Source organism: Scyliorhinus canicula, chromosome 14 (assembly GCF_902713615.1).
Source record: "Scyliorhinus canicula chromosome 14, sScyCan1.1, whole genome shotgun sequence".
NCBI classification, from domain to species: Eukaryota; Metazoa; Chordata; class Chondrichthyes; order Carcharhiniformes; family Scyliorhinidae; genus Scyliorhinus; species Scyliorhinus canicula.
In genome coordinates, this window is record NC_052159.1 from 47,702,610 (window position 1) to 47,720,598 (window position 17,989).

Genomic DNA, 17,989 nt, shown 5'->3' on the forward strand with positions numbered 1-17,989 from the left:
TCAGAGGAATGATGCATGCCTGCATAAGTGCCATGGTGTAAGACCCAACCAGGACCTCTGCTGCTAATCCAATCAAAGTTAGCACGATTAAGTGGAGATCAATTCAGTTGCAAAGAAATGGCAGGCATCAGGGGCACACATGAGACTGCTGCTTTGTAAAAAGGATAGTCTTTTTAAATTTTTAAAACAAAATTGTACCATCCTTAAAATCTTCATGGATCAAGGCCTTCAGCGAAGCCTGGTCCAGTGATGTCGTGGATTTCTGTGGGGCCATGGACTCAGGAACTTGAAATATTCCAAACCAGTCTCCTACACCACTCCAAAGGGCAGTTTCCTTTCACACGGCCCCATGAAATCTGTGACACAGGACTGTTTGTAGATTCCTGACAATTCTGAATGCGTCTGAAGGTACTTTTGCTGGATTTACAGCAGGAATATGCCACAAGTGTATTGGAGTTTCAGCCCCATTGTTACAGTTTCATCTGGTTTCTTTTTACATTTTTCATCAAAAAACGACTGCAAAATAAATAGCCATACAACAATATAATTGTATGTAGAATATTATTTTGAAACCAAATCCTGGTTGAAATATGGATTAATGAATCCAGTGGCTTTAGAAAAAGCTCATGTTCTATTTTGGTTACAAATCAACAGAGGGGCATTGTAATTTCTGCTTAACTGTAATCTTAACGGTATGTTTTTAAACCCCTCCGGTTGAAGGTGACACATCACTGTTTAAGCTCACTTGTGCCTAATTTGCAAAAATAACAAGCAAGCAAGGAGACTGTGCCCAATTATCTCTTCTGCCTTTGGATCAGCCTGCACATGTATCACTTGCATATTATACGGCCATAGCACACCGATGTGACTCACTCCATGTAGGAGGCATAAATCACGATGTATCGCTTGAAGGCTAATTCATTACTGTGGGTGGTATGACAGCTGGGTGTATATCAAACAACAATGTAATGATTTTGGAAAAATAAAAAATTGCACTCTTAATAATAGTAGAAATGTAGTTATAATGGAAGGAGTTGTAAGGTTGTCAATTTCAATCAAGAATTTAGATGACTAAACTGCAGGAGCAAGGTTGAATAATAGAATTACCATAAGATTTACAGTGCACAAGGAGGCCATTCGGCCCATGTCAGCAGACTTGAGGTTGAGTAACATCTTTTAGATCTTCATTGCATATTTTTTAAATGGAAATGCTTAAAGTGAGTAACACCTACAGTTGTCACTAAAATGCTGAAATTAAGTACCATGGGAAGAATATAAAGGAACATCAGAACCTGAGTGGTGAAAATGATCAATCATGTAGCAATTGGATGGAGTGGCTCAGAAGGACCTATTTCCGTTACCAGAGGACAATAACCAGGGGAATTGGTAGATGGAATAGAAGGGTGTTAAAGAATTTTTTTTTCACTCTGAGAGCATGTTGAGGGTCTGGCACTCACTGCCTGAAAGGGTAATAGTTACTGAAATCCTCATTGCGTTTAAAAATAGTCGGGTTATGGCACTTCAGTGCACATACATGAGGCTATGGAGCAAGAGCTGGAAGGCGGAATCAGGCTGAAAAATTTTTTTTTTGGACAGTATTGACACAATGGGCGGATTTTCATCCTTGAGCTGCGTAGTGGGAGTCGGGAAATTTCCCGGCTTGGCACACTGTTATAACCTGTTGGCTGGTGACAATTGGTTACCTCATTATTCTTGGGGAATATGAGCACTCCCCCATGAGGGCGGTGGGACAATCACTCGTAGTTACAGCTCTATAAATAGAGCTGGCCAGCGCAATACCGGCCGGAGAAGGAACCAGTAATGAACTACTGCTGCATACGTATTGTTGTAAATAAAGTTACTTTCTGTTTGACTCTACAAACGCATGCTGGATTCTTCCTGGCCCTCACAAAACACACCTGACTCAGATAAACACAGGAAACGCAATCTATCGGCCTCGCCCTGCCCGACCCTGGACATGACTAGGCCGATAAATCACGAGACGCCTCTCGCGAGATTTACTAGCCTTGTGATGTACCATCAATCTGACACGAGTCGTAGAGGATCCAAATATTAGGCTTTAATAAGCTAGATGTGAGCCCGGCAGTGGTCGTACAAGGAAAGGCTGACTTCCGCATGGTACGAGCTTTTATACCCCGCCTTGTAGGCAGAGCTACCATCCTCTCGGCCAATCGGCGGGGAGTCACATGACTAGCCAATTGGCAGAGAGGCACATGACTTGCCTGGGCCAAGGGGCAGCAGGACTGCTGTACCAATGGCAGCTTGGTTCTAAGGTCATATAATCTCCCTAGTCATACTATCACATTCACCCCTTGGTAAGAAAGAAGCGGAGGGGGGGGTGGGAAGGAGAGACGGGAGAGACGGGGGGGTGGTGTCCCATAAGACTGGCAGTATGACTAAAGACCTACTCAAGTAGCACCGAGATAACTATGGCTGTCCACTGGCCCGTGACGAACGTGTAAGAAAAACAACAAACTATATAACAACGAACTATATACAGTGTACAGGAGAGAAAAAAGACAACAATAACCGGAATAATAATAAAAAACACAGGCAAGGAACATATGCCGAACATGAAAGTCCATAAGGTCCATCAAATTGACTCGATCAGCCGAATGGGTGCCTTCGGTGTCCTGCCGGACCTGCGCAGCGGCGCCGGTGACGGTGCAGCAGTGGTCGTCCGTGACTCCGGAGCGGTGGACGTGGTCCTGTGTCCGTACCCCTGGTTGGAGCTAGCAGTAGTCGGGCCGGGTAAGGGGGTTCCTGTTCGCGGGGGCGCTGGGAGCGGTTGGGACTGGGGGGAGGGTGCTGATGCTGGGGGCTGTGGCCGCACGCCGGCAGGTGCCAGGTCCCGAAGGGGCGGGAGCGCTGGGGGCGGTTGGAACTGGGGGGAGGGTGCTGATGCTGGGGGTTGTGGCCGCACGCCGGCGGGTGCCAGGTCCCGAAGGGAGACCGTGTCCGTCGGGATACTCCACGTACGCGTACTGCGGGTTTGCGTGGAGTAACTGGACTCTTTCAACCAACGGGTCGGACTTGTGCACCCGCACATGCTTCCGGAGCAGGATGGGCCCGGGGGTGGCCAGCCAGGTCGGGAATGGGGTCCTAGAGGAAGACTTCCTGGGGAAAACAAGAAGACGTTCGTGAGGTGTTTGATTCGTGGCAGTACGGAGGAGAGACCGAATAGAGTGGAGGGCGTCTGGGAGGACCTCTTGCCAATGGGAGACCGGGAGACCCCTGGACCGAAGGGCCAGTAGGACGGTCTTCCAGACTGTACCGTTCTCCTGCTCGATCTGACCATTACCCAGGGGGTTATAACTGGTCGTCCTGCTAGAGGCGATGCCCCTGCTAAGCAGGAATTGATGCAGCTTGTCACTCATGAAGGAGGAACCCCGGTTGCTGTGGATGTACGCGGGGTAACCGAACAGGGAGAAAATGGAGTGGAGGGCTTTGATGATGGTTGTCATGGTCATGTCGGGGCAGGGAATGGCAAAAGGGAAGCGGGAGTACTCGTCAACCACATTTTAAAAGTATATGTTACCATTGTTGGAGGGGAGGGGACCCTTGAAGTCCATGCTGAGACGTTCAAAGGGGCGGGAAGCCTTTACCAGATGCGCCTGCTCGGGGCGGTAAAAGTGCAGTTTGCACTCTGCGCAAATGTGGCAATCCCTGGTCACGGTCCTGACCCCCTCGATGGAGTAGGGCAGGTTGCGGGTCTTGATGAAATGAAAGAAGCGGGTTACCCCTGGATGGCAGAGGTCCGTGTGGAGGGTGCGGAGGCGGTCTATCTGCGCGTTGGCGCAGGTACCGCGGGACAGGGCATCAGGAGGCTCGTTGAGTTTCCCAGGACGATACAAGATATTGTAGTTGTACGTGGACAACTCGATCCGCCACCGCAAGATCTTGTCGTTCTTGATCTTGCCCCTCTGTGCATTATCGAACATAAAGGCCACTGACCGTTCGTCTGTGAGGAGGGTGAACCTCCTGCCGGCCAGATAGTGCCTCCAATGTCGCACAGCTTCTACTATGGCCTGTGCCTCCTATTCCACCGAGGAATGGCGGATTTCGGAAGCGTGGAGAGTCCGGGAGAAGAAGGCCACGGGTCTGCCTGCTGGGTTGAGTGTGGCCGCCATAGCTACATTGGACGCGTCGCTCTCGACCTGGAATGGGAGGGACTTGTCGATAGCTCGCATCGTGGCCTTTGCGATATCCACTTTGATGCGGCTAAAGGCCTGGCGGGCCTCCGTCGACAGGGGAAAGTGTTGGACTGGATAAGTGGGCGAGCTTTGTCGGCGTAGTTGGGGACCCACTAGGCGTAATAGGAAAAGAAGCCCAGACAGCGTTTGAGGGCTTTGAGTGAGTTGGGGAGAGGGAGTTCCATTAGAGGGAGCATGCGTTCGGGGACGGGGCCTATTACTCCGTTACGCACTACGTAGCCGAGGATGGCTAGACGGTCGGTACTGAACACGCACTTATCCTTATTGTAAGTGAGGTTAAGGAGTTTTGCGGTACGGAGGAATTTTTGGAGGTTGATGTCATGGTCCTGCTGATTATGGCCGCAGATGGTGACATTTTCGACTTACAGGAAGGTGGCCCGTAAACCGTATTGGTCAACCATTTGGTCCATCTCCCTTTGGAAGACCGAGACCCCATTGGTGACACCGAATGGAACCCTTAAAAAGTGATAGAGTCGCACATCCGCTTCGAATGCGGTGTGCTTTCGGTCACCCGCGCGGATGGGGAGCTGGTGATAGGCGGACTTAAGGTCCACCGTGGAGAAGACCATGTACTGCGCGATCCTGTTAACCAGGTCGGAGATACGGGGGAGAGGATACGCGTCCAGCTGCGTAAACACGTCCACAACATGTGCCAGGCTCAGCCTGATACAATTTAAGGTTGTTCACCGGGCTCACGTGACAGTTGCCCGGATGAGCTTATTCTTTGGGACGGAGGACAGGTGCGCAAAATGTGCGGGAGGACCGGCGAACCATGTCCACATATTTTGGACATGTCCAAAGCTTAGGGGATTTTAGCAGGGGTTTGCGGACGTCATGTCCACGGTGCTAAAAACAAGGGTGGCGCTGAACCCAGAGGTGGCAATTTTCGGTGTCAGAAGACCCGGGAATCCAGGAGGAGAAAGAGACAGACGTTCTGGCCTTTGTTTCCCTGGTAGCCCAGAGACAGATACTATTAGCTTGGAGGGACTCAAAGCCCCCGAAGTCGGAGACCTGGCTATCGGACATGGCTAGCTTTCTCTGTTTGGAGAAAATCAAGTTCGCCTTGAGAGGGTCACTGTTAGGGTTCACCCGGAGGTGGCAACTGTTCGTCGACTTCTTTGTGGGAAATTAATCATCAGCAAACTGGGTGGGGGGGGTAGTTTAGATTTGAGTACGGGGTAATAAGGGTGGGACCTGTACGAGAGGTAAATGGCTTTTGCGCTATATTTATGGATTCATGTATATTGTTTATTTTGTTGTTGTCACTATTCCAAAAATACCTCAATAAAATGTTTATTAAAAAAATACTATCATAGACAGATGCATCTGCAGCAGGCAGATTGGTGAGGATGAGATTGAGTATGTTTTCCCTCTTGTTGGTTCCCTCACCTCCTGCTGCAGGCCCAGTCTAGCAGCGATGTCCTTTAGAACATAGAACATACAGTGCAGAAGGAGGCCATTTGGCCCATCGAGTCTGCAGCGACCCACTTAAGCCCTCACTTCCTGGTGTGTTGGGTATGCTGGGTCTGCGAGGACTGCGTTTACTGTAGCAGTGAGAGAGACAGGCTTCCAACACTTGAAGAAATGCAACTCTATTTTATTGAACTCTCAAGTATTATACATACTTTAACTGTGGATTGACACTATGCTGAGTTGACTGGAGATCTGAGGCTAACCTGACCAGACTATTTTACTACCACATGGTGGATGTTCTAGTTGTTGCTCACAGGCTCTGACTGTCTCAGAGGCTGCATCCCAAGAGAGCAGGAAAACTAGTGCCCTCTGGCTTTATAGTGGCCGTGTCCTGTCTGGTGATTGGCTGCTGTGTTCTGTGTGTTCATTGGTCATCCTGTGTGTCAGCCAATGCCTGTCTGTGCACCATCATATACTTGTGTGTATATTATGACACTTCCACCCTATCCCCATAACCCAATAACCCCTCCTAACCTTTTTGGACACTAAGGGCAATTTAGCATGGCCAATCCACCTAGCCTGCATGTCTTTGGACTGTGGGAGGAAACCGGAACACCGGGAGGAAACCCATGCAGACACAGGGAGAACGTGCAGACTCCGCACAGACAATGACCCAGCAGGGAATCGAACCTGGGACCCTGGCGCTGTGCAGCCACAGTGCTAGCCACGTGTGCTACCATGCTGCCCACTTTCGGACCCGGCCAGCTCGCTCTGGTGGTATTATCGAGTTACTCTTGGTACTGGATATTGAGGTCCCTTACCCAGAGCACATTCTGTGCATTTGCCACCCTCAGTGCTCCAAGTGGTGTTTAACATGGAGGAGTACTGATTCATCAGCTGATGGTGGCTGGTACAGCAGGTTTCCTTGCCCGTGTTTAACCTGAAGCCATGAGATTTCATGGGGTCCAGAGTCAACGTTGAGGACTCCCAGAGCAACTCCCTCCCGACTGTACATCACTGTGCCACCACCTCTGCTGTGTCTGCCCTGCCGGTGAGACAGGATATACCCAGGAATGGTGATAGTGGTGTCTGGGATATTGTAAGTAAGATATGATTCTGTGAGTATGACTATGTCAGGCTGTTGCTAAACTAGTCTGTGAGACAACTACCCCAACTTTGGCACAAGCCCCCAGATATTAGTAAGGAGACTTTGCAGGGTCAACAGGTCTCCAACAGGGTTTGCTGTTGTCGTTTCCGGTGCCTGGTTCGATGCTGGGTGGTCCGTCTGGTTTCATTCCTTTACTGTGTTTTCCTAGCGGTTGAATACAACTGAGTGGCTTGCTAAGCAATTTAAGAGGGCATTTCAGAGTCAACCACAGTGCTGTGTGTCTGGAGTCAAATGAAGCCCAGACCAGATAAGGATGGCACATTTCCTTCTCTAAAGGAAGTTCGTGAACCCGATGGATTTTTACAACAATCAACAATGGTTTCATGGTCATCATTAGACTTTAAGTTCCTGATATTTTATTGAGTTTAAGTTCAATCACCTGCCATGGTAGGATTCGAGCCCAGATTCCCAGATCATTGTCCTGGGTCACTGGATTACTAGTCCAGCGACAATACCAGTATGCCATCAGCACCGCCTCCCCACTAGGCTCCCCTTGCAATCAACTCTGGCCAGCCCCTCCCTCATGTCTTTGTGCTAACCTTTAAATTGTAATACCATTACATCTGATTCCAGCTTCTCCCTCTCAAACTGCAGTTATTGTGGTCTCTGTCCCCTAAGGGTTCATTCACATTAGATTCCCTAATCAATACACCCTAATTACACATCACCAAATCCAGAAATGCCTGTTCCCTAGTGGGATCTACAACAAGCTGCTCCAAAAAGCCATCTTGTAGACATTCCGCAAATTCCTTTTCTACCAATCTGATTTTCCCAGTCCACCTGCACATTCAAGTCCCCCATGATTATTGTAAAATTGCCTTTCTTGTATGCCTTTTCTATCTCCTGATTTATTTTCAACCCCACACCCTGACTACTGCTAGGGGACCTGTACATCAATCTCATCAGGGTATTTTTTCCTTTGTGATTCCTCAACTCTGCCCACACCGATTCTACACTTTCCAACCTTACATCGCTTCTTGTTATCAATTTAACTTACGAACAAGGTAATCCTGCCCCCTCTGCACATCTGCCTATCCTTTTGATGGACATATATCCTTGGATATTTAGATCCCAGCCCTGATCCCCTTGCAACCATGTCTCTGTGATGCCCACAACATCGTACATGCCAATTTCAATGTGCGCTACAAGCTCATTTACCTTGTTTCGTACACTGCACACATTTATGTACAACACCCTCAGTCCTACGTTGACTGCCATCTCATCAATACAGCTCCCCCCTTCCCCAGTAAAGCTGCCAATATCCCATGAATTCGAACACATTTCTCCCACATCAAGCTTTGAGTCACGTATTTACCTCTTTAATCTTATTGACCCAATTAGCTCGTGGCTCAGGTACATTTTGGTTCTTTTTAATTTCACCCCTAGTTGCTCATATTCTTCAGCAACACCTCTATCCTTGATCTACCTATGTCTTTAGTACCCAATTATATTTTTCCAATTGAATGACAATTTTAGTGTGGCCAATCCACCTAATCTGCGTATCTTTGGGTTATGGGGGCAAAACCCACGCAGACATGGGGAGAATGTGCAACTCTACACGGACAGTGACCTGGGGCTGGGAATATGTCATTGATACCTAAGTGGATCATGACATTTGGATTTTTACGTTCCCACTCCCATGTTCCTCTGTAGCCAAGATGAGATATCCCGAACCCGAGCACCAGGTAGGCAACACCACTTTGGGACTCTGGAGAACAGTGCCTATGCCCCTAACTACTATCCCCGATTTAAGACTGCATTTCTTTACTCTTTCTCCCCCACACACACACGCACACACACACTTGAATGGCTCCCTGTACCATGGTGCTGTGGTCAGTTTGCTCATCCTCCCCACAGTCCCCCTTCTCATCCACACAGGGAGCAAGAGTTTCATACCTGTTAGACATGGGCAACGGCTGAGGCTACTGCAACCCTACCTCCTCAAACCATCTAACTATGTCACTCATAGTCACATCCTCCTCTCCCTGTCCGCTGGCCAAATTTGAGGTAGTTATCTAAGGGGTGTGACTGCCTCTTGAAACACAGCACCCAGGTAACTCTCCTCCTCCCTGATGTGTTGTAGCATTCGAAGCTCAGACTCCAGCTCATCAACTCCGAGCCGAAGTTTCTCAAGCAACAACAAACACTTGCTACAGATATGTTCACTGGAAATCACAATAGGGTCCACCAGCTCCCACATCATGCAGGTACAACACATCACCTGGCCCTGCATCTCTATTTTATTTAACTAATTTTTAATTTTATTTGCAGCTGGTTTTTAGCCTTTCCAATCTGTAAACTATTTCTCTTTTTACCTTTTTAATCTGAAAACAATTGAGAATAGGTAATGCAAATTAGCAGTTACTTACCAGCCAAATAAACATTTTCCTATGATGTCACTCCTGAAGTGTTTTTCAAACGCAGCCCGCTGCCCAGAAGTGTCCCTCTCAGCTCCCGCTCCTTTTAAATCTCCTTTCTGACTCTCAGTACCAGCTCCATTTAAATCTCCTTTCTGACTCTCAGCTCACGCTCCTTTTAAATCTCCTTTCTGACTCTCCGCACCAGCTCCTTTTAAATCTTCTCTCTGATTCTCAGCTCCTGCTGTTTTAAAATTTCTGTCCTGATTCTTAGCTCCTGCTCTTTTTAAATATCCTCTCTGACTCTCAGCTCCTGCTTTTTATAAATCTCCTTTCTGACTCTCAGTACAGCAGCCACTTCGTCAGCTGCTGTAGGAGGCCACACATCTTAGTGTAATAAAGCCTCGATTGCATCCAACTCTCGTCTTTGCATAATTGATCGTGCATCAATTTATTACACTAAGTTTTCAGAAGATGGACCTCCGGATGAAGCCGGATCGCCTGTAGCTGGATCCACAATCAGACAACGCCAAAAAGGTCTTTCAACATTGGCTAGCCTGTTTCAAAGCATACATCCGGTCTGCGCCAGACCCAATTCCTGAAGCTCAGAAGATTCAGATCCTTTACACGCGGCTGAGCTCCAACATCTTTTTGCTTATCCAGGACGCGCCGACCTACGCAGAAGCCATGCGCTACTGAAAGAAAACAACGCTCAGCGGACTAACACGCTCTAGGCCAGGCACATCCTCTCCACTCGTCGTCAACTTCCCGGTGAGTCAGTGGAAGATTTCTGGCGTGTCCTGATTCCCCTAGTTAGAGACTCTGACTGCCAGGCCATCACGGCCACGGAACACTCGAACTTGCTCATGAGAGACGCTTTTGTCACAGGGATCGGGTCCGATTACATCCGACAGCTTCTCTTAGAAGGGGCCATGCTCGACCTCGCGGAGACTAAAAACCTAGTGCTCTTGCTTACGGTTGCCACACCCCCGGCCGCGCGGCCCACCCCTCCTGCACATCTTGGACTCCGCAGACGGCCACCCCATTGTGGACCTCACCAGCGACCCCCCTCAGCCAACCCCACGCCTGGGCCGCGCGGCAGCCAACCAATCCCGGGGGACCCAAATGCCACTTCTGTGGACAGCCTAAACACCCTCTACAGCGCTGCCCGGCCCGGAGCGCCCTTTGCAAGGTCTGCGGCAAAAAGGGAAACTTTGCTGCCGTGTGCCAGACCCGCGCAGTCGCCGCTATTCTTCCGACTCCCCCCACGTGCGACCAGTGGGCGCCGCCGTCTTCCCCTCCGCGGACCACGTGCGACCAGTGGGCGCCGCCATCTTCCCCTCCTTGGACCACGTGTGACCAGTGGGCGCTGCCATCTTCCCCTCCTTGCACCACGTGCGACCCGTGGGCGCCGCCATCTTGTTCTCCCCAGGATCGTCGGGCGCCGCCATCTTGTCTTCCTCACGACACGTGCGGCCCGTGGACGCTGCTATCTTACCAGGACCCATGCTCCCCGGGCACCTCATCGCCTGCCACCATCGACAACCAGCCGCGTCTCACCTCGGTCACGATTGACCAGTCTCGCCCACACAAACTGTCAACTGCTTCCATCAACGTGAAAATCGATGGGCACGAGATCTCTTGTCTGCTGGACTCCGGGAGCACCGAGAGCCTCATTCATCCCGATACGGTACGGCGCTGCTCCCTCGCGGTACACCCCGCTAACCAGAGAATCTCCCTAGCCCCCGGGTCCCACTCCGTGGCAATCCGGGGGTACTGCATAGCCACTCTCACCGTCCAGGGCGTGGAGTTCAGTGGCTTCCGCCTCTACGTCCTCCCCAACCTCCTGCGCTGCCTTACTACTCGGGCTGGACTTCCAGTGCAACCTCCAAAGCCTAACACTGAAATTCGGCAGGCCCCTTTGCGGCCTCGCGACCCTAAAAGTCGACCCACCTTCCCTATTTGCAAACTTTACTCCGGATTGCAAACCCGTCGCCACCAGGAGCAGACGGTACAGCGCCCAGGACAGGACCTTCATCAGGTCCGAAGTCCAGCGACTGCTTCGGGAAGGCATCATCGAGGCCAGCAACAGCCCCTGGAGAGCCCAAGTGGTAGTGGTGAAAAGGAGAAACACAGGATGGTCGTGGACTACAGCCAGACTATCAATAGGTACACGCAGCTCGACACGTATCCCCTCCCACGCATATCTGATATGGTCAATCAGATTGCACAGTACCGGGTCTTCTCGACAGTGGACCTGAAATCCGCCTACCACCAGCTCCCCATCTGTAAGGCGGACCGGCCATACACTGCCTTCGAAGCAGATGGCTGCCTTTACCACTTTCTCAGGGTTCCCTTTGGCGTCACCAATGGGGTCTCGGTTTTCCAACGGGAAATGGACCAAATGGTTGACCGGTACAGACTGTGGGCCACCTTCCCATAGCTGGACAATGTCACCATCTGCGGCCACGATCAGCAGCACCATGGCGCCAACCTTGCCAAATTTCTCCACACCGCCACTCTCCTCAACCTAACTTAGAAAAAGGAGAAGTGTGTATTCAGCACGAACCGCTTAGCCATCCTCGGCTATGTGGTCCAGAACGGAGGACTGGGGCCCGATCCCGACCGCATGCTCCCCCTCATAGTACTCCCCCTCCCCCACTGCCCCAAGGCCCTCAAACGATGCCTGGGGTTTTTCTCTTATTACGCCCAGTGGGTCCCAAACTATGCGGACAAGGCCTGTCCACTCATTCAATCCACTCTGTTTCCCCTGACGGCCGAGACTCACCAGGCCTTCAACCATATTAAGGCTGACATTGCCAAGGCCACGATGCACGCAGCCGACGAGACATTACCATTTCAAGTCGAGAGCGACGCATCAGATGTCGCTCTAGCCGCCACCCTCAACCAAGCAGGCAGGCCCGTGGCATTTTTCTCATGAACCCTACACACCTCCGAAATCCGACTCCGGACTCTGCACGACAACCTCTGTCACCCGGGGGTCACACTTTTTTACCATTTCATAAAGGCTCGCAATCTGCCCTACTCCATCGAGGAAGTCAGGGCTATCACCAGGGACTGCCAGGTCTGCGCGGAGTGCAAACCGCACTTCTACCGGTCAGACCGTGCGCGCCTGGTGAAGGCCTACCGCCCCTTTGAACGCCTCAGCGTAGACTTCAAAGGGCCCCGCCCCTCCATCGACCGTAACACTTACTTCCTCAGTGTGGTTGATGAGTATTCCAGATTCCCTTTCGCCATCCTATGCCCCGACATGATGTCTGCCACAGTCATCAAGGCTCTCAACACCATCTTCGCTCTGTTCGGCTACCCCGCCCACGTCCACAGCGACAGGGGGTCCTCATTCATGAGCGATGAGCTGCGTCAGTTCCTGCTCAACAGGGGCATTGCCTCGAGCAGGACAACCAGCTATAACCCCCGGGGAAACGGACAGGTGGAGAGGGAGAAAGGGACGGTCTGGAGGGCCGTCCAGCTGGCTCTACGGTCCAGAAATCTCCCAGCCTCCTGCTGGCAGGAGGTTCTTCCCGACGCCCTGCACTCCATTCGGTCGCTCCTGTGCACAGCGACTAATGAAACATCCCATGAACGTCACTTTGCCTTCCCTAGGAAGTCTACCTCCCGGGGTTTCGCTCCCGACTTGGCTTGCAGCTCCAGGACCCGTACTCCTCCGTAAGCACGTACGACTCCACAAGGGGAACCCATTGGTTGAGAGGGTACAGCTACCTCACGCCAACCCACAGTATGCCTACGTAGTGTACCCCGACGGCTGCCAAGATACTGCCTCCCTCGGGGACCTGGCATGAGCTGATTCCCCACACACCGCCCCCCCCCCCCCCGACCCGGCGCCACCCTCCCCTCCCCGGTGCACCCCACCGCAGCCCCCGCTCCGGGACAATCTGTCCTCCTCTTGCCCACACCCGAGGATGAAGAGGATTTCGACACGCTCCTGGAGTCACCAAAGACCAAACCGACACCGGAATCACCGCCAGCATTGCGGCGCTCCAGGCAGCAGATCAAGGCTTCGGACCGACTGAATCTGTAACATGACCTGGACTTTTAAAACACCATCCCTCTGTACATAATTTTCCCCTCCGCTGGATTCAATTTTTTTTTGCTCTCTGTACTTTGAAAAGTCTACCTGTATATAGGTCTCTACCACCCCCGCCCGACTCAATCTTAACAGGGGGTGAATGTGGTAGTCACCACTGATGTATATATTGTATATAGAGGATGTCGGTGTAGGTGTTTTGTGGTAAGGCCCTGTACTGCAGGTACGGGGGTAGTTCCCTGCCTGCTGGCTCTGCCCAGTAGGTGGAGTATAAATATGTGTGCTCCCAGTACAGCAGCCACTTCGCCAGCTGCTGTAGGAGGCCACACATCTTAAAGCCTCGATTGAATCCAACTCCCGCCTTTGCGTAATTGATAGTGCATCACTCCACTCCCACTCTTTTTTGAATCTTCGCTCCCGCGCTTTTTAAAATTTCTGCTCCCACTCTTTTTAAATCTCTGTCCTGACTCTCGGCTCCCCCTCTTTCCTAAATCTCCTCTCCCACTCTTTTTAAATCTCTGTTCTGACTCTCCACTCCCGCTCTTTTTTAAATCTCCGCTTCCACTCTTTTAAAATCTCTGCTCTAACTCCGCCCCGGCTCTCAGCTGCATCCCAGTTACAATAAATTGATAAAACAGCCTGTTCTCTCTCACCCACTCTCTATTTCATCGTCCCTCCCCCCCATTCATGCTGCTGCATGTGACCTATCACCCCACACCACCCCCACCAGCCTAATATGTTTTCCATGCCAATCTGTGCCCTCAACTCAGCCCAATAGCTACTCATATCCTCCAAGCCAACCTATGGCACTTTCATTCCTCATTCATCTAAGATGCACACTCTACAGAACGACTGAACCCTACATATAATAATCGCATGTGTGAAAATTATTTTAAAAAAGTATTCATTCATTACTTTCTATTAAATGGTGTCCCGACCTCTCAAATACCCAACGCAACCCTAAGACCCCCCCCCCCCACCCCAACACCCCAGCTCGCCTATAAGGATGACCTTATAGGGGAGGGGGCACCCCCCACCCCCACCCCACCTGACCTCACATAGGCATGGCACCCCCAGGACCGATTGCGGTGCATGAAAATTGCTAGCTGGGCAGTGCCTCATTGGTAGTGCCCAGGCTGGCATAATGCCAAGATGCCCAAGTGGCATCAGTATTGCCAACCTGCCCATAGGGAAACCACCTGGAAGCCCACCCACCCACCCAAGGGAAACCACCTGTTCAGGGTTCAGGTTGCTTCGGGAATAAATCAACTGAGAATGTTCTCACCTGCGTAATATATAATCGATAAAGGGACCAATGTTTGCAATCTATTCCCTCTAAATATAGATGAAATTAGCCAGTTAACGAGATGTGGAAGTTTTTAGTGAAGTGTTTGGGTAGGCTACGATTGATTATGTTCGGATTTTGACTGAGAGGGAGCCACTGTGTGAGTGTACACAGATAAACTAGACCAAAGTTCTAGTACCAGTAATGCCTAAAAAAACCTGGATTGAGGTCATAAAAATGTCTCTTTTACCAGAGTGAGTGGTAGGAGTGAGAGCTTATCTGGAATCAGATACAGTTCAAGATGTTATAGTGGACTCAAAGCTTTTAAGCAGATTTATGGATACACTTATTGGAAGAGGGATTAAGATAGTTTTTTTTGAGGCATAGAGGATGGTGAAGGAAATGAGGGAAGGTGGGGAAAGGTATTGTCAGGGATTGTGGCCTTCTCATGAGTGGAGACTCACTTGTTCAGGTTAATGCTGCACCGAATGTTCAAATCTCCCAGTATGTGAACCACCTGATTTTGGTGTAATTGGTGTCTGGTCCGTCGTGCCAGTTTTCTGTCAAGGCAGCAAGTTGAACATTTTACCCAAAATAATTCTATTTTGTGAGTGTTACACGAGAGCTTTTAACCATAGGTTGTTAATGGGTTATTTAATTGAATATCAAGTGAATCATTTTTATAAAAAAGGTAAATATTATTTGGAGCTTGGTTTCACTTTTATATATAAAGAAGCTGTAAAGTAGAATGGCGTGTTCTCTTAATATATGTAAAAAATGAATGGTCTTTATAGTGTCAGTATTCCTGTTTGATTCTGTTTAACTCTATTTTCTGTTCGTCAATCAATTAAGAATGGTAAAACAATTGAATAAAATGGCTTTCCTTTGTTGGAAGAGTAACTGTTTGATTTCTTTTTTCACAGAACAATGAGGCTCTGAAATTGCTGGGACCGGGATACGTTGTATTTGAATATCTGATCATGGACTGATAACTGTAGATGAATAACTGATTTAGAGCAGCTGTGCAAAGTGAGTTACCATGAGTACTACAAATGGTGACGTTGATCCAGAGGAACAGGAGTCTCCTTTAAACCCATTATGCTTTGAGTGTGGTCAGCAGCACTGGACAAGGGAGAACCATCTGTACAATTACCAGCATGAAATGGATGATGACCTTGTCTGCCACATTTGTCTCCAGCCTCTATTGCAGCCAATAGATACTCCCTGTGGACATACATTTTGCCACAAGTGCCTCCGTAATTTTTTGCGAGAGAAGAATTTCTGCCCATTGGACCGCAAAAGGCTTCACTTCAAACTGTGCAAAAGGTCCAGCATTCTTGTTCACAAACTTTTAGACAAACTGTTGGTGTCATGTCCTTTTGAAAACGATTGTCAGGAAGTGATGCAGCGCTGTGATTTGGAAGCACATCTTAAACACAGGTAAGCAATATATGAAAAGTTTAAATTAAAACAAATTCCAAGTACATAAATTACAATTGTATCAATATTGATAAAGATGCATTGACGTATTTACTAAATATCAGGGCCTAAATTTTTGGGCTCCTCGCCTGCACAATGTTAACAGCTTGTGCTCGTCAGAAGGTCTGAGGAGCAGCTGATTTTGGACCTCTGACTTCATCACAGCTGATGCTGCTGTTGGAGTCTGCACAGGTTAGTGCCTGTAATTTAGTGATTGGATTGCATCAGAGTGGCCTGGAGAAGGAATGAGTGGAGTCAGTAATCAAGGTTCAGTGAAGGGTCGACAATCACCCAGACTAGAAATTTTAGCTCCCTTCTCTCTCCACAGATGCTGTCAGACCTGCTGAGATTGTCCAGTATTTTCTATTTTTGTTTCAGTAAAGGGTTGAGTAGGCCTTGGGAATATGATTGGGTGATGGCGTGAGCTGTAGGCTGAGATCGGGTAGGAAGATCAATAACCTCCTGAAGACAGAATGCAGATGTCAGGATCAGGGTGATGTAGCACTAGAAGGTGAATTTGGAGATCTCTGAACTGGGAGCAGCATGATCATGACAAGTGCTACTTTATTTAGAGATGGGTTTCCTGGAGCCAATAGCACTTATTTGTTTCAAGGCAAACCAAAGTTGCAGTAGGGTCTAGAAGCAGGCCTTAAGCACCTGATTTGCACATGCAAATGGACTCATGCCGACTTCGGTTGTGGGTAAAGGACTCTTGTTTAAGCTTTACCAAAATGGCATTTTTTCTTTTCCTTTTGTGGCCATTTCTTGCTCAACCAGCACCCGTTGCCCATCCTTAATTGCCCTTCAGAGGAAGGTGGTGAGTTGCCTTCTTGAACTGCTGCAATCCATGTGGTGTAGATACACCTACAGTGCTGTTAAGGAGGGAGGTCCTGGATTTTGATCCAGTGACCATGAAGGAACAGCGACATAGTTCCAAGTCAAGATGGTGTGTTACTTGGAGGGGAACTTGCAGGTGGTAGTGTTCCCATGCATTTGCTGCCCTTGTCCTTCTAGGCGGTAGAGGCCATTGTTTTGGAAGGTGCTGTCAAAAGAGCCTTGGTAAGTTGCTGGAGTGTATCTTGTAGATGGTACAAACTGCTGCCACTGTGTGTCGGTGATGGAGAGAATTAATGTTTAAGCTGGTAGATGAAGTGCCAAACAAGCGAGCAGCTTTGTCCTGGATGGTATTGAACTTCCATTGGTGTTGTTGGAGGTGCACTCATTCACGCAAGTGGAGAATATTCCATCCTACTTGTGCCTTATAGATGGTGGACTGGCTTTCGGGAGTCAGTAAGCAAAATACTTCAGAATTCCTAGTCTCTGACCTGCTTTTGGAGCCACAGTATTTACATAGCTAGACCAGTTTCTGATCAATGTTAACCCTCTCGGATGTTGTTAGGAGATTCAGCGATTGTAATGCCATTGAATGGCATGGGGGAAGATAGGTAGATTCTATGTTTTGTTGAGGAAAGTGGTTTAAGATGGAAGAGAAAGGTCACAATCTAAACTGGTAAACACAACGTTGGATCTTGAGGGCTGTAACGTGCCAACTGGAAGATGAGATGCTGCTCCTCCAGCCGCGCCAGGCTTCACCGGAGCATTGTAGTAGGCCAAGGATGGATATGTGGGCATGAGAGCAAGGTACTGAGTGAAAATGACAAGCTGCAGGAAGGTTGGGGTCATGCTTGCAGACTGAGTGAAAGTGTTCCGCAAAGCTTTCACCCAGTCTGCATTTAGTCTCCCGAGTGTAGAGGAGACCACATTGTGAACAACAAATACAATCAACCAAACTGAAGGAAGTGCAAGTGAAATGATGCTTAACCTGAAAGCAGTGTTAGGGGGCTTGAATGGTGAGGAGAAAAGGAGAATGTGTTGCATCTTCTGCGATTACAAGGGAAGGAGCTGTGGTGATGGGCATATTGGAGGCGTGGACCAAGGTGTAACAGAGGGAGGGAGTCCCTGCAGAATGCTGACAGGGGAATGAGG

General features: G+C 49.4%; 1 protein-coding gene across 2 annotated transcripts in view; it reads left to right on the forward strand.

The window, feature by feature from the left end:
• lnx2a (ligand of numb-protein X 2a) overlaps positions 1-17,989 on the forward strand; it is a 204,257-nt gene that overhangs the window by 48,721 nt on the left and 137,547 nt on the right. For both annotated transcript variants that reach the window (XM_038818016.1, XM_038818017.1), the window contains exon 2: positions 15,448-15,964. In XM_038818016.1, coding sequence (XP_038673944.1) covers positions 15,564-15,964 — 401 coding nt within the window. In that variant the 5' untranslated portion in view covers positions 15,448-15,563. The remainder of the gene's footprint in view (positions 1-15,447; positions 15,965-17,989) is intronic.